The 23,513-nt window shown below is 42.5% G+C and overlaps 1 protein-coding gene across 3 annotated transcripts in view; it reads left to right on the forward strand.

Moving 5' to 3' along the window:
- Positions 1-23,513, forward strand: part of OSBPL8 (oxysterol binding protein like 8) — a 247,305-nt gene that overhangs the window by 127,629 nt on the left and 96,163 nt on the right. For all 3 annotated transcript variants that reach the window (XM_033951170.1, XM_033951168.1, XM_033951171.1), the window contains 4 exons: positions 3,670-3,841; positions 5,823-6,051; positions 6,496-6,680; positions 21,744-21,825. In XM_033951170.1, coding sequence (XP_033807061.1) covers positions 3,670-3,841; positions 5,823-6,051; positions 6,496-6,680; positions 21,744-21,825 — 668 coding nt within the window. The remainder of the gene's footprint in view (positions 1-3,669; positions 3,842-5,822; positions 6,052-6,495; positions 6,681-21,743; positions 21,826-23,513) is intronic.

Raw genomic sequence — 23,513 nt, forward strand, 5'->3', positions numbered from 1 at the left:
GCTGGGGGTGGAGGAATGGAGAGGAGAAGACAAGGGCGGTGAAGGGGATGACGGGGACAGCGATGGGGCAGTGAAGAGAGGATGGTGGTCCGAGGACGGGGCAGTGATGGGGACAGAATTTTTCCCCGTGTCATTCTCTACTTCAAGGAAGTCTTATAAACAACCTCTTTCACATTGGAGACATTCTCCTTCTACAACTTCTGTTTCTGGGCAGCAATTGCAGTAGCAGCAAATGTGCTAGAGGCCTAGAACTGATTCCTTGTAAATTGTTCATAACTGCCCAATTCTTCTAGATCAGTCGAAGCTTGCCTTCACTATGCTATCAATGTTGGTCTCTCATATCAACCAACCTATGATTTCTCTCAGTCCTTATGGAAGGTTTCTCTTTTCATTTTATGCCCATAACTGCCTTAAAAAACAAACAAACCCAAAACTTCAATTGGGGGGAGGGGGTTCCTATTGCCTGTACTTCATTCCACTAAGAGGGAAATCTAACATGATTGTAGAGTCTTTAAAATTGGATTCCTCCACATGTTTTTCAGCAAGAATGCAAATTGGTATGCATCAATTAGGCTGCAACTGCTTCAGGATTACACTATGGGGTGTAGAGCCTGTAAGGTGATTCTTTTTTCTGCTGCTGGAATACATTGATATAAAGACATGTCGGGATCTAACGGGGGAGTAGAGCCTTTTTAAGTTAGATCCTCTTCCATATTGGAATCTTGTACTGCTTTATTTTCGAAGCAAGATCAACAAGCTTTTACTTGAAACATGTCTTCCATTATACAATCAATGTTTTATACAGTACCTTCCAGAAGGCATCCATTTACTTCAACTATTTTTTCCCTATACCTTTTCTTTCATGAACATTCTTCACAAAACTTTTTACTTCATCTCCTTTTGATTCTCAAAGGCCCGGAGGTTTGAGAGTGGCTCTAGGGGAGGAGGAGGCCACTACATCTTTTTTAGGATGTTTTTTTTCTTTTTGCTTCAGCTTACTTCAGCCATAGCCTCTGGACTGATGGTTTCATCTGTATAATGTATAATTACAAGTTGATGCATTCTGAAATCAGTATGCACATTCCAGACTTGTTCCTACTGGGGTTGCCATACAGGTCTTTTTGATATAGCCTTCAATCCTTAACCCTACTCCTCTGCCCTCCAACTCATCCAGCTGATTAACTGTTCCCCTTAACTGTATCCATGACATCTTGTTTGTCTTGCCTGTTTAGATTGTAAGCTCTTTCGAGCAGGGACTGTTTTCTTTTTTTTTTTTCCCCCAAATTTTTTATTCATTTTTTCATCTTACAACAAATACACAATATTACATCATTTAAAACTTTTACACATCATTTGAATTTATTTCTAGTGTCATCGTAAATACATAAATTTATTCCCTCCCCACCCACCCTTCCCTCTGTACAGCGCTGCGTGCGTTTGGTAGTGCTATAGAAATAATTCATAGTAGTAGTGTGAAGAATTTCAGTCTTTGGGAAGCAGAGCTGAGACTAATGTCATAATGCCTCATTCCACTAATAAGAGCCAACCTCATCAGTGATGTCACAATGGATTGATTGTCCTGTACTCCCTTCTGCCCTCCAACCCAGCCAGCAGATTAACCGTTCCCCTTAACTGTATCTATGACATCCTGTTTGTCTGTCTTGCCTGTTTAGATTGTAAGCTCTTTCGAGCAGGGACTGTTTTCTTACTCTTTGTGACTCTGTACAGCGCTGCGTGCGTCTGGTATCGCTTCAGAAATAATAGTAGTAGTAGGTCTCTTCCATTTCTTTCATTTTTGTTTTTAACACAGATAATTTCTGTGCTTGAGCGCACTTCATCTTCACTTCTACTGATATGCTGAGGTGCTCTAAGTTGCAACGTGCTCTATACCTCAGCAGAAGAGTCTAGTTCTCCGGCTCTATGTTGAGACCTAGGAAATTACTCAACATTTATTCCTTTTTTTCCGTCCTCCTTGAATCACTAATTGCCATTTTATTCTAGACAATATTCTCCTCACCATCCAGTGATGGATCGGATCAGTCCCTTTGGGCGGTTCCTCCAATTCCTCTCATTATCAATTTGCTAATTCAGCTTCAGCAGGAATCGACCTCCATGCTTCTTGTAGTCCTTGGGTGGAGTAGACAGCCGTGTTCTTCTTTCTTTTTCAGCCTTGACAAAGATCTTTCTCTCAAGAGTCGCAGGTCTGTTTTTACATCTTGGTGCCTTTCGGAGCGGCCTCAGCAGATTCTCTTTTCTCATCCTACCAGACTCTTTAACTGCGTCCAGACAACCTTCTATTTACAGCACCACTGTAAGGAGTGGCAGAGATAGTTTTCTCTGTTTTAGTCTTGTTATCTTATCAAGCCTTTATCTGAATTCATATCTTCTTTCTGGGAGTTTTCCTATCCCTCTCCCACTCAGCTCTTCGCCTCACTTTAGTCAGAGTTTGCCTTAGTTGTATTTTCCATGTTCAGGTCAGCAACCTGCTCATCCCACTGGTCTCCAGTGGTTTGGTATTTTTTTGGGATCTTCAACTTGTTCTCACCAAACATTTTGACCTTTCTTTTGAACCAATATTCTCTGTACATCTTAAATTTCTCTCTTGGATAGTGGTCTTGTCATCTCCATCACTTACTTCTGTGTATCGAAGGACTGGGCTTCCAGAGTGGGTGTGAGACCCATTCTGTACAGGTTTTTTGTCAGGATAAAGTACTTTTTTGTACCCCTCCTTTATTCTGGACAACAGGGGTCACAAAATGTAATATAAATTTCATCGTTGTGCTTCCATCTTTTTTTCTAAAGCCCCGTTCTCACCCTGTAGGAGGGCTCTTCATTCCTTTGACTGAAAGCAAACCTTGATTTTTCTATTGCAAGGAACTCAGTCATGCGGAACATATTCTTATCTGTTCATCCCCTTTGTTCTTCACAGGTTGAGTCAGCCTATCCCTAGAGATCTGTTTCCACATACCTTCCAGTCTGTATTCCTTTTATCCATTTTTCTGTTGTACTGCAACTTGGGGAATCTCTGAGAGCATGTAAGATCTCAGCTATTGTGACTTCAGTTGCATTCTTCTGTCCCGTTTCCATGGGGAGTATGTGTAATGCAACTACATGGTCCTCAGTACACACGTTCATGCTCACTCTTGTATGGAATCTTTATCCAGAAGAGAGGGTCTCTTCAGCCAAGCAGTGTTATAAAATTTATTTTTCCTTCATTAGCCAACTCTCCCTCCATCCCATTGCAGTAACCTAAGGAGTCCAATATGTGAGAATATGTTGCCTGCGTGTCCTAGGATAAAGCACAGTTACTTACTGTAACGTGTTATCCAGAGACAGCAGGCAGATATTCTCACATCCCAACCACCTTCCCTGGTTGGCTTTTTAGCTTGCTTACGGAACTGAGGAACTGCAAACCTACATTGGGTGGGAAGGAACTCACGCATGCGCGGTGCAGGCAGTCACGAAGTTTCTTAAAACTTAGTGACGGTTCACTTTTCATACTGCCGTACCAGGCTCAGTGGATGACGTCACCCATAAGTGAGAATATGTACCTGCTGTCTCCAGATAACACCTGTTAAGGTAAGTAACTGTGCTTTTTCTGAAAACCAGTAACATACTGAAGACTCTTGTAGCTGTCCACACAGCTAATAAGAATGTGTGCTTCTTCAGGCAGGTGTTGGATGGATGCTTTGGAGCTTGCTTTGAAGTGTTCCAGTCTTCTTAAGCGTACCATGATCAGGGAAGGTAAAGAGCAAGATCAGAGCGGTTCAGCTGAGAACACACAAGTTACACTGTATGGTCTGCTGCGGACTAACAACCTGCACAATGCTGATAGTTTCCTGTAAGTCCCTCTTGCCTCTAGAATTTTATTATGTACTTGTATTGTAATGTGTTAAGAATCCAGAGTTGGTCAGGTGAGTTGATTCCGAGTATACCATGATAGGAATCAACCTCTCTTAAGCCAGGGTATGTTAGGTCTGATGTACAGCTACACAATGGGAGGGAGGGTACTGGGGGAAGGCAACCTAGAAAAAGACTTAGGGGTATTGGTGGATAAAACAATGAAGCTGGCGGCGCAATGTGCAGCGGCCTCAAAGAAAGCGAACAGAATGTTGGGCATTATCAAAAAGGGTATCGCTACCAGAACGAAGGAAGTTATCCTACCACTGTATCGAGCAATGGTGCGCCCGTATCTGAAGTACTGCGTCCAATACTGGTCGCCGTACCTTAAGAAGGATATGGCGATACTCGAGAGGGTCCAGAGAAGAGCGACTAGGATGATAAAAGGCATGGAAAACCTTTCGTATGCTAAAAGGCTGGGGAAACTGGGGCTCTTTACCCTGGAAAAGCGGAGACTTAGAGGGGACATGATAGAGACTTATAAGATCATGAAAGGCATAGAGAAGTTGGAGAGAGACAGATTCTTCAGACTAGCGGGGACAACAAAAACAAGAGGGCATTCAGAAAAATTGAAAGGAGACAGTTTCAAAACGAATGCTAGGAAGTTCTTCTTCACTCAGAGGGTAGTGGAATGCACTCCCAGGAGAGGTGATAGGACAGAGTACAATATTGGGTTTCAAAAAGGGATTGGATGACTTCCTGAAGGTGAAGGGGATTGAAGGATACAGATAGAGAGGGTAACTTTACAGGATACTAAATGAATAGGGGATACACGTTTTAGGTAAAGGATCACTTACAGGTCATGGACCTGGGGGGCCGCCGCAGGAGCAGATTGCTGGGCACGATGGACCCCTGGTCTGACCTGGCAGAGGCAATGCTTATGTTCTTTGTGCCAGCGTGTGCTTCCTTATGGTACTCATAGAGTGTGAAATAGCTGTATCTAAATGTATACCAGTACATTGGCCTGTTAGTCCTGCAACACTTCTCAGGCTTACCTGAGTGGATTTAACACATGACTGTTTTGTGTTATAAAGCATCTCAGAATGAAGTACAAGACCAAGAAAATGTGGTGTTCATAGGGTACAAAATATCTGAATAGCTGTGCATATAAATGTTTTACACTACCTAAGCTCCAATATAAACTTTATACACAAGTATAAAGTTTCTCATGAAATTATATTTGCCTCTAGATGGGTTCATCTTGAGCATATTGTGACAGAAATGAATCTCACTCTGTAGCTGGAACATGTTAACTCCACTCTAGTTTTTCAAGATCACTAATACTGTTTTTTACTACTTCACTGTACAGATTTGGCTGTACTTAGGAAGAGCTCCAAAAGAAAGCTCTTTGTCACAATACAAGTAATTTATTTGCATAATAAGGTACTACACACACAAAAAAAATACCATCTCATGGTGTAAATCCAGTAGTTAGTAGCTATTTCAAATATGTCCTGTTGATTTGGTTCAGGTGATGTCAGAAAATAACTTCAAAGAATGAATAACACACCAGTTAAGAGACAGCAGTGAAGGTATTTTGCACTGCAATTGCAGACTAGTGATTTGGAGCATATTTTAGATGCCTTGGCTTCCTGAAAATGCCAAGCAGTTGACTTGTTAAAGCATCATTGGAAGAATAAGCTTATTCTGTCTTCCAATGAGTATGCCACACACTGCAAAGCGCAAAATAACTGGCACTTGTTCATCTAGAACTCTGGCATCATCCTTCCCATATGGGACTATGTTGCTTTAGCTTCAGGAGGGAGAGAGACTGTAGAAAACAGACAAGCCATCCTTATCTGTTTTCTTTTTTGATGTAGAATATATCCAGATCATTACACATCAGATGCTGATGTGATTTGGCAAGCAAGTCTCATTTTAAAGTAAAATTTTAAAAAAAAATGTTCAAAAATTTTTATTAGGTTGAATGATAGTGAAATTGAAAGACAGCACTTTAAAGACCAAGACATGTACTCGGATAAATCTGACAGAGAAAATGATCAAGATCATGATGAGTCGGACAATGAAGTACTGGGAGAGAGTGACAGTGATACATCTGAAAGACAGGATGATTCCTATATTGACCCTGAATCTTCTGACCTTATCAAGGAGACTACTTACACAGAAGAGATCCAGGAAGAGCTTGGAGAGGTAAGGGGAGTGCCCTGATGGGGACATAATTACTACTAATTAAGTATGGTATATATTGAGAAAGAAACAACCAATTTGAAGCAATAAAAAAATGTCTCTATGGTGACATAATTTTTTATTCATGCTGTTAATTTCAACTTTCTGGAGAGGTTTCAAATTTTAATCAATTTGACTTTGACCTATATCTGAGCATAGGATCTCTGGAGGGAAAAGCAGTAGTAATTATGTTTTTAGGTTAAGTTTTTTTTTTTTTTTTTGTAGTATTCATCAGTCTGCCAAAAGCTTGCAGTAAATAAGTGTCTTTTCTCAAATTGTAGCTTAATAATCGATAAAACCATAACTATGTTAATGAGTTAGGTTATGTAAGTACTTTGGAAAAAGTGCAGTGTTGTTAAACCTGATGTGTGTGTGCTTTTTAAAATGTAAATAAATTTTATGATGAAGGCAGGTGAAGCTTCTCAAACAGAAACTGTATCGGAAGAGCACAAAAGCCTGATCTGGACTCTACTAAAACAAGTCCGTCCTGGAATGGATCTTTCAAAGGTTGTTCTACCCACATTTATTTTGGAGCCACGATCTTTTCTGGACAGGCTTTCTGATTATTACTATCATGCAGACTTCCTATCTGAGTGAGTATTTTACTTTTTTTCTTTTGTTTTTTGCTTATTGTTTTCAAAAATTTCAGCTGTATTGTATAAAAGGCATTTGCTTGTTCATGGTGCGTACTTCAGTTTCTAGATCAGATTAGATTTTGGCAAGATTTTGATACCATATTATTCGGTACTGCAATGAGAACACAGAGTCCAATATCAGCAAATAATAATAAATTACTTTTAATATTGACAGGAGTTGCCATGCAGCAAATCACACAAAATTGGAAAGATTTTACCAAACTAAATTATACATTCTGGTGGAACTCGGTATGTCACATTTACAAAATGGAGAAAATTTTGGCTTTACAACAAGGAAATATTAAAAATTTTAAGAAAATATGGGATCCATTGACTAATTATTCTAGAGATCAGATATCTTAACACATTGATAATAGTAATATAGGGTTAGGGTGGGAAATATAGATATTAATATGAAAGAAAAATGGAAAAACAATTAATAGGGGAAGGGATGAATATCTATGATATGAATATGTACATATATATATATTTTATTATACATTTTATAATATGTGATTCATGTATTGAAAGAATGAAAATTCTATAAATAAAAAGTTAAAAAAAAAAAAAAAAGATTTTGGCAAGCTCTTATTCTGTATCATGACCACTGTAGATGGCAATATTTGACTTTCTACTAGGTTAACTGTTATTGAATTGAGAGATTTCATTAAAGATCAGCCAAGTGGTTCATTGGTATTTCTGTGTACTGCTATGAAGAGCATCTGGCTTTAATTCCCAGGTCAGGAGTGTTCCTCTGAGGCCAACAGGACGCCAGTGAGCCAATAAATGGGGATACTACTGTTTTTCTGCTTCTTGATTTATCTGCCTTTTTGAAGAATGTCACCCAAGTATAAACTGGATATAGGCAATTAACTACAGCAGCAAAAATATTCAATCGGTATACATTATATGTCAACACAATACACACTAAAAATACACACTATCTTAGTAAATGGCATGGGGATAAACAGAGATGGAACATACAGATGTTAAGATAGAAGATAAGGGTGACTTAAGGAAAAAATGCACATGGTGTCGTAAGTGCATACAATTGATCTCAGGGTATGTGTAATAAGCAAGACCTGTTACAGTATGTCCAACCTGTGTTAGTCCTCCTGTGTGCAGCTAGTTGCTTCTTCCATTAAAGGCTTTGGAGAAGAACCAAGCTTTCACCTGCTTTCTGAAGTAAAAATATTTTTTATGTTTGATGTATAAGGGAGGTACTAGAGCAACAGTTTGGGAAGTCATTTCTGGAACAAAGCCTCCAAAGAGTGTCATCTGAAGCTTGCCTATCACATTGATCACCTTGACGGACACGGGCTGATGAAGACCAGTCAGCATGGTTTTAGCAAAGGAAGATCGTGATTGACAAACTTGCTGCACTTCTTTGAGGGAGTAAACAGACAGATAGACATGGGCGACCTGGTCAACATTGTATATCTGGATTTTCAGAAGGCGTTTGACAAGGTTCCACATGAACAACTACTTCAGAAAATTGCGAGCCATTGAGGGTGAAATACTCACGTGGATTAAAAACTGACTGAAGCATAGGAAGCAAAGTGGGGGTAAATGGACAATACTCGGACTGGAAAAGCATCACCAGTGGGGTGCTGCAGGGCTCGGTGCTTGGACCCATGCTCTTCAACATCTTTATAAACTATCTGGTCATTGGTTAGATGAGTGAGGTGATTAAATTTGCGAACAATACAAAGTTATTCAGAGTAGTGAAGACACAGGGGGATTGCAAAGATCTGCAACGTTACATAATCAGGCTCGAGGAATGGGCATCAACATGGCAGATGAGGTTCAACGTGGATAAGTGTAAAGTGATGCATGGAGGTAACAAAAATCTCTTGCACAAATACAGGATGTCCGGGGCTGTACTTGGAGAGACCTCCCAGGAAAGAGACTTGGGAAGTTATGATCGACAAGTTGATGAAGCCATCCATGCAATGTGCGGCGGCAGCAAAAAGGGCAAACAGAATGCTAGGAATGATAAAGAAGGGGATCATGAACAGATCGGAGAAGGTTATCATGCCGCTGTACCGGGCCATGGTGCGCCCTCACCTGGAGTACTACGTCCAGCCACTGGTCACCATACATGAAGAAGGACACAGTACTACTTGAAAGGGTCCAGAGAAGAGCAACTAAGATGGTTAAGGGGTTGGAAGAGTTGCCATACAGTGAAAGATTAGAGAAACTGGGCCTTTTCTCCCACGAACAGAGGAGATTGAGAGTGGATATGATCGAAACATTAAAGGTATTGAAGGGAATAGACTTAGTAGATAAGGACAGGTTGTTCAGCCTCTCTAAGGTAGGGAGAATGAGGGCGCACGCTCTAAAATTGAAAAGGGATAGATTCCGTACAAACATAAGGAAGTTCTTCTTCATCCAGAGAGTGATAGAAAACTGGAATGCACTTCCGGAGTCTGTCATAGGGGAAAATACCCTCCAGGGATTCAAGACAAAGTTAGATAAGTTCCTGTTGAACCGGAACGTACTCAGGTATGGCTAATCTCAGTTAGGGTACAGATCTTTGACCAGAGGGCCACCGCATGAACGGACTGCTGGGCACGATGGACCACTGGTCTGACCCAGCAGCAGCAATTCTTATGTTTGAGTAGCTGAATACTGCTGTGCTTTGTCTTAGCCCCTTATTTGTTCAAATGCTATGTGTGATCTTAAAAACAAAAAAGGGTGAAGTACTACTTGTTTGCAGATCACATACAGATGTTTCATTTTTCTAGTGACTCCTAATCTGCCCATCAACCTGGACAGAGTTGGATTAAGGCATAGGGAAACTAAACATGTGACTAGGGCCCAAATTTTAGGGGTGCCCTGTCAGATATGCACAGGACTCAAGAGACTAGGATTATTAACTGTCTGGAAGGCAAAAATAATTGGCTGCATATTTTTCAGAATTTAGCCCACTCTAGATATCGGGCCTCTTCCCTTCTAGTGCAGAGGCTGTAGTGGGACCCAACCAAGAGGAAAACTGTGAGAGAGAGTGAGACTTTAACAGGGCCTTGGAGAAAGCCAGCAGAATCAGTGATTGTTCTGAGGAGGAGGAGTTGTTGAGAATGGATAGGAATGTAAGAAGAATAGGGAAAGGTATGAAGGGTCTGCTGCTGCAGGCTGAGGAAAGAGCTGGCCAATATATATCAAGGAGAGGAACTGCTTGGGGACAAGATTGAAGAGGCCACTCAAAAAATAGAGGTATGAAGATTCGACGACAACATCATCTACAAAGTCATCTAAGCCTCAAACTAACTACTGAGAGGTACTTTAATCAAAAACGCTCCTCTTTTTACTCCAAACGAAGGTATATGCCATCATTATCTTCCAGAACTCCACGACATAGGCGCCAGAAACAACAAAGAACTCAAAAGTCTCATCCTTAAACACAGCAGAAGTCTCAACAATCTTTTTTTTTTAGTTCAAGTTATTGAATTTTGAGAAAACACAAAAGTTAAACATGGAAATACACTCAATCAAGGATATCATGAGAAATAGAGCAAGTAAATTAGTCAGGTTATAGAGATAAATGTAATTATCAGCAACAAAAGTATATTAATGAATTTTGTGGCAGTTCTGCAAATATAAATCTATAGGAAACTATAAGGATTGTTGAATAGTAACATATTGTTCATATCATTTGTAAGACAACAAAATTCCACCAGAAAGTGTAGTTCAAAAAATGAGTCAATTTCTAGTTTCTTAACACCTGATGCATACCCATTGAAATCAGATATCTATCAATTTAGGTTTACAAACAGAGTTTTTAAAGGAGAGACGCAGAGAGCGGAGAATTATGATTTCAAAGTTTATTTCGCCTGAATTGCCAGGTTTCTTTGATAGTATTCCAAATGTCTATCCAAAAGGGTTTTACATGTGAACATTCAAAAGTAGATACTTCAGAGTACCAGATGTTGATTTGCAGTTCCAACAGGTGTCATCCAATAATTTAGCTTTCTGCATTTTGTGAGGTGTCCAAGTAGCATTCCACATAAGGAAATATAGAGATTGAGAGAGACCTGCAGCTAAGAGTGGTCCTTGGACCAAAAAACATTCATTCCTCCTGAGTCAATGAAGTATTGAGTAGATGAGACCATTTGGAATAAGTATCAACTGAAACAGTATAGTAGTGAACACGCTTTAATTTATAAAAATAGGAAACTGCTTTGCCTTTTAAGATGGTTATCATATATACTTAAATATAGCCAAGATTTTTGGGCCAAAAAAATGGCCCAAAAATAGGGGTCTCAGCTTATATTCAGGTCAGTGTCCCCCCTGCCCCCTCCCAGACTTGTTGTAGTAAAGCAATTTATTATTTTTTTTTAATCAAATTCTTTATTCATTTTTTCATCTTACATCAAGTACACAATATTACATCATTTAAAACTTTTACACATCACTTGAAATTCATTCAATTGTCATTTTACATACATAAATTTATTCCCTCCCCACCCACCCTTCCCACAAATATTTTAATTCAAAATATCATATAAATATAGTATTCTTATCTATTGATTAAACCTTTAAAAGAACTTTCTACCATCCCCCCTACGTATAAATATACTTTCAGCGGAAAATGATGTTTATTCATTACAACAGCAGTCTCAAACACGCAGGCCGCATGCGGCCCCCCCCAGAGAGTATTTTGCGGCCCATAATCTGTCCTTGAGTAAAGCAGGGGTCTCCAATCTACTTCCCTTCCAACTGCCCTCCCACAAGCCACCGCAATCGGGGAACAGGCTGCGCCAAGGTCTTAACTCTCCCTGCTTATCTTCCCCAGCCAATCGCTGCCTGGCTGGCCCGGAAGTCCCTCCCTGACGTGAGAATTGACGTCGAGTGGTGAGAATTGGTCGGCCCCGCGCTGGGGAAGATAAACAGGGAGAGTTAAGACCTCGGCGTGGCCTGTTCCCCAATTGTGGCGGTGGCGGCCTATTCCCCGATGGTAGTGGCTTGGGGGAGGGCAGGGAGAAGTAAAGAAAGAAAGGGGGGGACAGGGACACAGAAAGAAAGAAAGAAGGGAGACGGGACACAGACAGAAAGGGGCATGGAGAGAGAAAGACAGAAAAAGGGGGCACAGAGAAAGAGAAAAAGAAAGAAGGGGGCAGGGTGAAAGAAATAAAAAGTTGGGGGAGGGAAGGAGACAGATGCCAGACCAGGGAAAAGGAAGGAAGGAGGGAGAGAAAGGAAAGAAAGAGATGTCAGACCATGGAAATAGGGACAGAAGAAGAGAGAGATAGAAGGGAAGGTAAGACATGGAAACGTAGATTATGAAAAGAAAGCAGTTAATGCCAAAGATGGATGCAAGGCAGAAAGTGAAGATGGACAGAAAACCAGTCAAAGGACAAGAAGACCCTGGAAACATAGTTAAATGCACAGAAAAATAAAGTCACCAGACAACAAAGGTAGGGAAAATGATTTTATTTTCAATATAATGATGGAAATGTGTCAGTTTTGAGAAAGGAAAGATATTAAACTTTAAATGTGAGGGCTGCAGAAAAAATAGGGTACTTGGAGGGCCGCAGAAAAAATAGTTAATGACAATTTTGCATAAAGTAAATCTCTTTATAGTTTATAAATCTTTCCTTTAACTGTTAAAGGAAAGATTTATAAACTATAAAGAGTTTTACCTCATGCAAAGTTGTCATCTAATATAATAAAATGGTAGGCCGCGCATGCGCACTAAAAAAAACGTGTTCCCTGATCCGTCACGAAAACACGATTGCGCATGCGCGGGTTTTACGTCACCACTTGCTCGCGGCGGCTTTCAAATAAAAATAAAAAATTACACAGCTGCAGCGGCCTTCCTCACCCTCGCCTCTCACTGTCAATGGTACCGGCTCCTCTCTCGAACTGCACCAGGATCGAGAGAGGAGCTGCAGCGCCGGCTTTCAACTTAAAACAAAAAAAATAAAAAAAAACCCCAACTGGAGATCGCCGCTCTCACTCGGCTCCCACTGTGCAAACCCCCCCCAACTGGAGATCGCCGCTCTCAACCCCCTCCCCCCCCCCAACTGGAGATCGCCGCTCTCACCCGCTCCCACTGTGCAAACCCCCCCCCCAACTGGAGATCGCCGCTCTCACCCGTTCCCACTGTTCAAACCCCCCCCAATTGGAGATCGCCGCTCTCCCCCTTCCCCCCCCAACTGGAGATCGCCGCTCACACCCGCTCCCACTGTGCAACCCCCCCCAACTGGAGATCGCCGCTCTCACCCGCTCACACTGTGCAACCCCCCCCCATGGGAGGATGCGCCGCAGCAAAGTGCTGCACAGGTACTGGAGGGGGAGAGACATATCGCTTCTGCACCGGTACAAACATCCCTCCAGCGTTGGCACTCGCTGCATGTTAAACAGGCTGCTTCGGCCTTTCTCCTGCAGTTGAGTCCCTTTGCCGCTTCACTGATTACGTCATCAATGACGCAACAGAGAGCCTCAACAGCAGAAGAAAGCAGAAGCAGCCTGTTTAACGTGCAGCGACTGCCAACGCTGGAGGGAGGTTTGATATTAAAGTCATCTTGCTGGGAGGGTCGCAGAGTCAGCGGGGGTTGGGCTGGGAGGGGAGAGAAGCGTCTGCCTCGGGTGCTTCAGGCAGCAGCAGCGTTTACAATTCGCTGCTGTTGCTGGCTTCAGGCCTTCCTCTCTGGCCGGTCCTGCCTACTTCCTGTTTTCATGAAGACAGGACCGGCCAGAGAGAAAGACCTGAAGCCAGCAACAGCAATGAATTGTGAATGCTGCTGCTGACCAATGAAGTAGTTAAATGAGGAAAGGGAGCAGAGGGGGAGAGAATGCCTTGGAGGGAAGGAGGAAGGTATGCCAGACCAAGGCAAAAGGAAGGAGGAGATGGAGAGAGGCCATATGGGAGAGAAAGAAAGAGAAGAGAGGGCAGTGAATGGAAGGGGCAACATAGAGGGTGAACAGTATTCTAGCACCCGTTAATGTAACGGGCTTAAAGACTAGTTTCTTTAATAAGACATTAACTATTTTTTCTGCGGCCCTCCAAGTACTACAAATCCAAAATGTGGCCCATAGTTCCCTTTTTGTATGGCAATTGTTCTTTCCATTTTATAAATATGACATAACGAATTCCACCAGAATGTATAGTTAAGCCTATTGTAATTTTTCCAATTACTGGTGATATGTTGTATGGTGACTCTGTCATAATCAATAAAAGTTTATTATTGCTTGATGAAATTTGACTTTTTGTTCTCATTGACATCCCGAACAGAATTGTATCACATGATAATGTTACATGGTTTTATCCTAGGACAAGCAGGCAGCATATTCTTAACTGATGGGTCACGGCACCGACGGAGCCCTGGTACGGACAATTTTAGAGTGATTTCACTTAAGAACTTAGAAAGTTCTAAGGCCGCACCGCGCATGCGCAAGTGCCCTCCCGCCCGACGGAGGCGCGCAGTCCCCAGTTTCTTAGTTTCCGCGGAGCTAAGAAGACGCGTTTTTTTCAACAGCCGTTGAAAAGTTTTTTCTTCCCTTCCCACTCGCACGTTTTTCTCTGGAAGTTTTCTCTTCCTTATTTTCTTTTCATTTTTTTTAGTTTTTTTTCAAAAAAAACCCAAACAAAAACATTCATTTTTCTTTATTTCAGTTTCGCCCCGGTGGGGCCTGTTGACACGATTGAAACCTCCACCTTCGATTTAGCGGAGGCCGTTTTACCTTCATGCCCCCGCAGCCGGGATTTAAGAAGTGTCAACGGTGTGCACGCCCCATTTCTTTGACCGACCCCCACAATTGGTGTCTCCAGTGCTTGGGTCCGGATCATAGGGCTTCATCTTGCACCCGTTGCGCTTCTCTTAAAAAGCGCACCTTGAAGAACCGGCAGATTCAGCAGAAACTTCTTTTCGGTGCCGAGATGGCAGATCCCTCGACATCCATTCCGAAGTCGGCAGCCCCCTCTAAACCGGCGCCGACTTCTTCGACACCGCATGACATCGCTCCGGTGTCGAACCCCCCAGGTAAGCCGGCTAAGAAGTCTTCCTCTTCACTGGAGCGGCCTCCGGTCGAAGCGGCAGTGAGTCAAGTCCTGCCGACCTCGAGGCGTCCCCGTAAACGCTTTGCCCCTATAGAGGTGAGCGCCTCATCATCGGCCTCCTCATCCTCTGGCCGTCGAGCAGTACCGCAGAAAAAGAAATCGATACCGGTGCCTTCTTTGGATAACCGTATTGCGGCTGTCCTCCAAGTCCAACTAAGAGAGAAATTGCATCAGCTCCTTCCTGCTCTGTTGGCACCGAACCTTCCAGTCCCGGTCCGGTCTGAGCATCCGGTACCGGCCGTAGAGCAGCCTCTATTATCGGCTTCCACTCTATTGGTACCGGTCCATTCCGCCTCTTCAGTTTCAATGCCTGTTCTGTCTGTGGAACTGAGAGGCCTACACCATGTGGTTCAATCGATCTCCGAGACGGCACCGATTACAGACTAGTCTCGGCACCGGCCATCTCTTAACTTCTCCGGGTACCGCATCCCTGCGGTTGGGGAAGTCGGTCCGCAAAACCTTGCATACCGAACCTTCGACGCCGGTCTCCCGAGTTCGCTGTTCTCGGTTACGGGACCCTGATCTTTGGGATGACTCCGAAGAGCCTCTGGTATCCGATGACAAGGTTTCTTCTGCTGAGGAGGACCCCTCTATACAGGATCCTTCTACTAAACCTGATCAATCTTCCTTTACAAACTTTTTGAAGAAAATGTGTGAATCTCTCTCTCTTCCTTTGGAGGCTGAATCCAAAAAGTCTAAGGCATTTCTCAAGGCTTTGGACTTTGATCAACCCCCAAAGGAATTTCTCAAGTTACCCCTCCACGATATTTTGAGGGAAACTTTTTATAAAAACCTAGAGACGCCTTTGACCATCCCCGGTGCTCCTCGCAAATTAGAGACTTTATACAAAGTCATTCCCATTCCCGGCTTTGACAAGCCCCAACTCCCGCATGAATCTTTACTGGTCGAATCCACTTTAAAAAAGACTGCGGGCACTAGTGTCTATGCTTCTGTCCCTCCTGGCAGAGAGGGTAAGGCCATGGATAAATTTGGCAAGCGTCTATACCAAAATGCTATGCTAGCCAATCGCTCAGGTAATTATGCTTTTCATTTCTCTTTTTACCTGAAGCACCTCATCCAACAACTGTCTTCTCTTCAGAAGTATCTCCCTGACCGTAAAGTCCCTTTATTTCAGCAATATACTTCCAGTTTACTACAACTTCGGAATTTCATGGTCCTTTCTATTTATGACACATTTGAACTAACCTCTAGGGCTACAGCAATGTCTGTTGCTATGTGGCGTTTAGCTTGGCTTAGGGTCTCAGAACTTGATGTTATCCACCAGGACCGCCTTGCCAATGCTCCTTGCTTAGGTGACGAGTTATTTGGTGATTCTCTGGATACTACCACACAAAAGCTGTCTGCACATGAGACCAGATGGGATACGTTGCTGAAAAACAAAAAGAAGCCTCCACCTGCTCGACCTTTTCGCCAGCAATCATCTTATCAACGCCGCTACTCTGCTCATCCCCTTCCACCGTCTCATCAGCAACCTCGGCGACAACGTCAGCAACAACGCCAGCAGCCTCGTTCACAACAGCAGCAACCAGTAAAACCAGCTGCTCCACCTAAGCCTACTCAACCCTTTTGACTTAATTCTCCAGGACATAGCCAATCTTGCACCATCCTCTCCTCTGCCTCAACCTATCGGAGGACGTCTTCCCATTTTCCTCAGCCGTTGGGAGCTCATCACTTCAGACCAGTGGGTTCTAAACATCATTCACCACGGCTATTCTCTCAATTTCCAGACTCTTCTTTCACACAGTCCTCCAAAAGAGTCTGCTTTGAACCCCTCTCAGTCCTCCCTCCTGCTTCGGGAGGTCCAATCCCTTCTTCTGAACGCCATAGAGGAAGTTCCTCTAGTTCAGAGGGGGCAGGAATTCTACTCCTGCTATTTTCTGGTCCCCCAAAAAACCAGAGACCTCAGACCCATTTTAGATCTCAGAGATCTCAACAAATTTTTGGTCAAGGAGAAGTTCAAAATGCTCTCTCTTGCCACACTTTATCCTCTTCTCAATCAGAACGACTGGCTATGCTCCCTCGATCTCAGAGGCCTACACACATATCCCGATCAATCTGACCTCCAGACAGTGCCTCCGATTTATGATCAATCGCTGTCATTACCAGTACAAAGTGTTACCTTTCGGTCTGGCCTCCTCTCCCAGGGTATTCACGAAATGTCTCATAGTGGTGGCTGCTTTTCTACGCTCTCATCATCTCCAGGTCTTTTCTTACCTGGACGACTGGTTGATCAAAGCTCCTTCATCTCAAGAGGTATCCCAGGACATGAACCACACCATCTTTTTCTTCAAATTCTGGGTTTCGAGGTCAACTTTCCCAAGTCACATCTCATCCCCACTCAGAGACTACTATTCATTGGTGCGATATTGAACACTGTTCTCATGACGGCATTTCTTCCACCCGACCGCCTTTAGACTCTTCTCCATCTATGTCAGCAGATCCTCACCCAACTTTCCATCTCGGCCAAACAGATGATGGTACTTTTGGGTCACATGGCCTCGCCCGTCTTCACCTGCGGACTCCTCAGTGCACACTGGCCACTCAATGGTTCCAGGCGACGGACCCTTGTTCACGGCACATATCTGTGACATTGTGTCTTCAGCAGTCTCTTCAATGGTGGTTGAAATCCTCCAATCTCTCCAGAGGCCTTCTATTCCACCTGCCTCCTCATCGACTGGTCATCACCACAGATGCCTCCCCATATGCTTGGGGAGCTCACTTAAATCACCTCCAGACTCAAGGTTTTTGGATTGTCCAGGAAAGGAAACATCACATCAATTTCCTGGAACTCGGAGCGATGTTCTATGCCCTCAAAGCTTTTCAGCATCTCCTCTTTCCTCAAGTTCTTCTCCTTTGCACAGACAATCAAGTTGCAATGTACTACATCAACAAACAGGATGGGACGGGCTCTCGCCTGTTGTGTCACGAGGCCCAAAAGATTTGGTCTTGGGCGACAGCTTGCCATTTATTCCTAAAAGCTGTCTACATTCAGGGGGAGCAGAATTCCTTAGCAGACAATCTCAGCAGAATTCTCCAGCCTCACGAATGGACTCTTGATCCCATGACACTCCAGTCCATTTTCACTCAATAGGGCACTCCTCAAGTAGACCTCTTTGCGGCGCCTCACAATTATCAACTGCCCCAATTTTGCTCCAGACTTTACTCCCCTCATCGTCTGGCAGCCGATGCTTTTCTCCTGGATTGGACCGGTTGGTTCCTTTATGCCTTTCCTTCTCTACCTCTCATGTTGCGGACCTTGTTCAAACTCAAGAGGGAACAAGCCACCATGATTCTCATTGCTCCACAGTGGCCCAGGCAACATTAGTTCTCCCTTCTTCTTCAATTCAGTTCCACGGAGCCCATACTTCTTCCACTGTTTCCTTCTCTGCTTACTCAACATCAGCAGTCCCTCCTTCATCCCAACCTGCAGTCTCTGCACCTGACAGCTTGGTATCTCTCGGGCTGAGCTCAACTTACACTCATCTCTCTCAGCCTGTCCGTTCTATTCTTGATGCCTCCAGGAAACCGGCCACTCTACAATGCTATCAACAGAAGTGGACCCGGTTTTCTTCCTGGTGCCTTTTGCATACTCATGATCCAACGTCTCTAGCAGTAGAACTGGTGTTGGGATTATCTTCTTTCTTTGTCTGACTCTGGTCTCAAGTCTACCTCTATCAGAGTCCACCTCAGTGCCATTACGGCTTTTCATGCGCCAATCCAAGGCAAACCTCTTACTGCTCATCCTTTGGTTTCCAGATTCATGAGGGGACTTTTCAATATGAAACCACATCTCAAGCCTCCTCCTGTTGTCTGGGATCTTAATGTGGTTCTTTCTGCCTTGATTAAGCCTCCTTTTGAACCATTGGCCACAGCTCATTTCAAATTTCTCACTTGGAAAGTGGTCTTTCTTATTGCTCTCACCTCTGCCAGGAGGGTCAGTGAGTTACATGCACTAGTGGCGGATCCACCTTTCACTGTTTTTCATCATAATAAGGTAGTTCTGAGTACACATCCAAAGTTTCTCCCTAAGGTTGTCTCTGACTTTCACCTCAACCAGTCCATTGTTTTACCTGTTTTCTTCCCGAAACCTCATTCTCATCCCGGAGAACGGGCTTTGCATACTTTGGACTGTAAGCGTGCTTTGGCTTACTATTTGGAGCGCACCAAACCACACAGAACATCTCCCCAACTTTTCCTGTCTTTTGATCCCAGTAAGTTGGGTCATCCTATTGCTAAGCGAACGATTTCCAATTGGAATGCTGCCTGCATCTCGTTCTGTTATGCTCAGACCGGACTGACACTGGAAGGTTCTGTCATGGCCCATAAGGTTAGAGCTATGGCAGCATCTGTAGCTTTTCTCAGATCAACACCTATTGAGGAAATCTGCAAGGCTGCTACTTGGTCCTCAGTTCATACTTTCACTTCTCATTATTGTCTGGATGCTTTCTCCAGACGGAATGGTCACTTCGGCCAATCTGTTTTACAAAATTTATTTTCCTAATGGCCAACCGTCCCTCCATCCCTCTTTTTGTTAGCTTGGAGGTCACCCATCAGTTAAGAATATGCTGCCTGCTTGTCCTGGGATAAAGCACAGTTACTTACCGTAACAGGTGTTATCCAGCGACAGCAGGCAGATATTCTTACGTCCCACCCACCTCCCCGGATTGCTTCTTAGCTGGCTTATCTTAACTGGGGACCGCGCGCCTACGTCAGGCGGGATGGCACTCGCGCATGCGCGGTGCGGCCTAACTAGAACTTTCTAAGTTCTTAGAGTGAAATCACTCTAAAATTGTCCGTACCGGGGCTCCGTCGGTGCCGTCACCCATCAGTTAAGAATATGTGCCTGCTGTCCCTTGATAACACCTGTTACGGTAAGTAACTATGCTTTCTAGTAAGCAATTAATTTGAGACCAAATTGATTTCCAAAAGGCCATGATACAGGGACAATAGAATATTAAATGGTCCAGAGTCCCTGCTTCCAGATTACAATTCCAGCATCTATTAGACTTAGAGCTATCTAACTTTTGTAATCGAAAAGGGGTCCACAAAGCTCTATGTAACAAAAAGAACCAAGTTTGTCTCATAGATGCGGACACTGTACATCTCATTCTCCAAGACCAAATTCGTGGCCATTGAAACGCAGAAATTTGATGCTTAATCTCAATGCTCCAAATGTCTCTAAGACCAGTCCTTGGTTTTTTATTCATATATCCAGATATCAATTTATACCACTGTGCGGCTTGGTGCCCCAAGAAAGCATAAGAACTCCAGACTATACTGATTGAGATTTTTCCATTCAGGGAACCCCTCCTGAATAGCCTGCTTCAGTTGCAACCATCTAAAACTGTGATTTATTAAGACCATATTTATGTTGCAACTGTGAAAAATCAAGCAGTTTACCATTTGAAATAACATCATTTAAAGTCCATATACCTGCAATAATCCAAACGATTTTAAATCCGCCAATTTGAAACTTGGAGTTTATCCATATAGATTGATTTGTTGATTTATTTATTGGGTTAGGTGTTAAATTACTAACATATCGCAATGTTTTCCATGTATCCATCAATATTCTGTTCTCTTTATATTTCCTAGGCATCTTGATACTGAGAACATGAGATAAATTTAGAGGAAACAAGAGTCGCCATTCCAAATACAACCAATCCGGGGTATTTTCCATGAGCTTTGGGAGGACCCAATACATACCCTGGCATAAAATATAGGCTTGATGATACCTATAAAAGTTTGGAAAATTTACCCCACCCTCCGCAATTGGTTTTTGTAAAGATACTAAAGCAATTCTAGGCATTTTACCCAGCCAAACAAATTTTGTAAGAATACCATTTAGTTTTTTATAAAAGGACCCTTGAAAAAAACCTGGTATCATACTCATTTGATAACAAACCACAGGCAATATCATCATTTTAATAGTTTGGACTCCCCCCACCAAGTAAAGCAATTTATATAAAGTAATAGACACATTGGATTTCTCTAACTGTCCTAACTGGGATCACAATTTGAGCTAATTCCTAAAGTGTAATGGTTAGAACAGTATGGGAGGAGATACAGAAAAACGTCTATCTTGTTTGTTTATAAAATGGCCATTTCTTAGATATGCTTGTCCTCAGTGAGTCTATCTTTTTGAAATATTTTCGAAAACCCCTCAAAACAGGTCCAAAAGAAAAATGAACATAACCATTGGGATGTAGGAGAGGCCAGCAATTCTAGTAGACTGGCCGCACAGACATCCCAGCAGAGCAGTGGGGCACTCTAGGGGACACTGCAGTGAATGTCCCATAAATAGGCCTGGTATACTTCTCACCACAACCCCTTTCTAGTGTATGGTGAGTCCTCCAAAACCTACTGGACCCAACTGTAAACACTACACCAATAGCCCTTATGCCTACACCTATATGTAGGTACAGTGGGATTTAGGTGGATTTTGGAAGGCTCACATAATCCACCTTAAGTGCAGTAGTGCGATATGGGCCTGAGTCCCTATCTCTATAGTCCACTGCACCATCCACTAGGCTATTTCAGGAACCTCCTTGCTGCTCTACTAGGACTGACCATAACATCTGAACTATCATACAGGCAAGTATGTACTGTTTTATGTTCTATTTTACATCTTTGGGGATTGAGAGAGGATCAGGGACCACTAGGGGAGGGTGGGGAAGTCCTGCCTTCATCCCTTCAGTGGTCATGTGTTCAGTGGTCATGTGGCATCTTTTGGCCACTTATTCATTGTTAAAACAGTTCTAGCCCAAACATGCAAATTGTGCCCTGGGTGTTTTCTAACATGTTCGATTATTTCAAAGGCCCTGCTTTATGTATGTATTTGTACTTAGTCTCATATAATTCAGTTCAGCTTTTCTTGATGTAACAGTACAATAAAAAGCAGTTTGTAAAAACTAACAAGTATTACCAATTCTTTCTAGGGCTGCAGTTGAAGAAAATGCTTACAACCGAATGAAGAAGGTGGTAAAATGGTATCTTTCAGGGTTCTACAAAAAACCAAAAGTGAGTTCTGCACTGGTCTCTATGCTTTAATTCACTTTGAAGAGCAGGTGTAAATTTTTTTTTGTGTGCAACAATGAAAGTATCTTTTTTTAAATTCTTTATTGAATTTTAAACTTTCATCAAATGTACAGAAATTCATAATAAACACTATTAATTTGACCACTTGAACAACTTATCATTATATCCTATAAATAGAATATAACCTTCCCCCACCCTCCCTCAAAGCCCCTTATTCATTATAAGATCATAAACCCTATACTTGAAACCCTTCCCCCACCCAACATTAAGTGGTGTATAATTAATAGAAAAATGGCATTTAATCATGACAAAAAGATGTTAATGGTTCCCATATTTTAATAAAATTTTTATATTTTCCATTCTGTATCGCCAATGATCTTTCCATTCTATATATGTGACATAACGAGTTCCACCAGAAATTAAAATTAAGCCTACTATGGTCTTTCCAGTTATTAGTAATATGTAATAGTAGTATCTTTCAAATGACAGTTTTGTATACAGCTGGGGTTGGGCAGATGGCACATATGCAGCCTGCTTGTGGTATTACATGCAATTCACAACCCAATCCAGCAATGACGCACAGAGGCAGCTAGAGATATAGTAGGCAGGAAATCCATGTGCCACATGCTGAAAGCTGTGCAATCTTGGGAGACCTGCACAGCTGGATGAAACATCACTTACCATAAACATGATAACCTACTCAATCCAACAGACCATTAAGATCTTGGGTGTAATTCTGGACCAGAATTTGACTGAAGAATCAAGTGGATGCCCTAGTATGGAAAGGTTTTCATACATTATGGAAGCTGCGTACCATTGGAGCAAATTTTGATGATTCACCGTTCAGACTGTTGGTGCAATCCTTGGTTCCAAGTCAGCTGGACTATTGTAATATTGTTTTATTTGGCAGGCACTCAAAAAAATCTCTATAAATTATGCATTATTCAGAACGCAGTGGTCTGACTTATTTTCAGTTTGAAAAAGTTTGATCATATTACCCCTTTCTTTCGTGAATTGCATTGGTTGCCAATAGAGGCCTGTGTGAAGTTTAAGTTTGGTTGTATCTGTTAAAAGGTGTCATCTGACCTTATACCTAATTACCTTGTGGACTTGTTCACATTTGCTAATATTAAACATTCTAGACACTCACATGTACTGTTTACTTTTCCATCTGTTAAAGGATGTAAATTTAAAAGATATCATCGTCTCCTGTCTTATCAAGCAACACCTTGGGACAAGAACTTAAATCTTTTAATTGTGACTATCAATTATTTAGGAGAAATTTGAAAAACATATCTGTTCACTAGATATTTAGGTAACTAAAATACTTCATATAATTGTAATTATCTAACTTTTGTAAACTGCATAGAACTTAACAGTACTGTGGTACAGAAGTAAGTTTTTATATTATGTTATAAGGCCAAGTGGCTAGGGAACCATTGCTATGGAAGCAATTAAGGGATCTGGTGCAATCTGGCTAGAGGAAAACGTAAAACTCATGGGCCAAAACAGAGGAGGAGCTACTGCTGACAGAACTAGGAATGCAAATAAAGGAGAGAGGGAGGAAGAACAGGAGAAGGGAATGAGGGGTGAAGGATAGAAAGGCATCATAAGAGAGACATGGCGAAGTGAAACATGCAAGAGGGAAATTGTGCACTATGCATGTAACA

The sequence above is a fragment of the Geotrypetes seraphini genome, chromosome 7 (genome assembly GCF_902459505.1).
Source record: "Geotrypetes seraphini chromosome 7, aGeoSer1.1, whole genome shotgun sequence".
NCBI classification, from domain to species: Eukaryota; Metazoa; Chordata; class Amphibia; order Gymnophiona; family Dermophiidae; genus Geotrypetes; species Geotrypetes seraphini.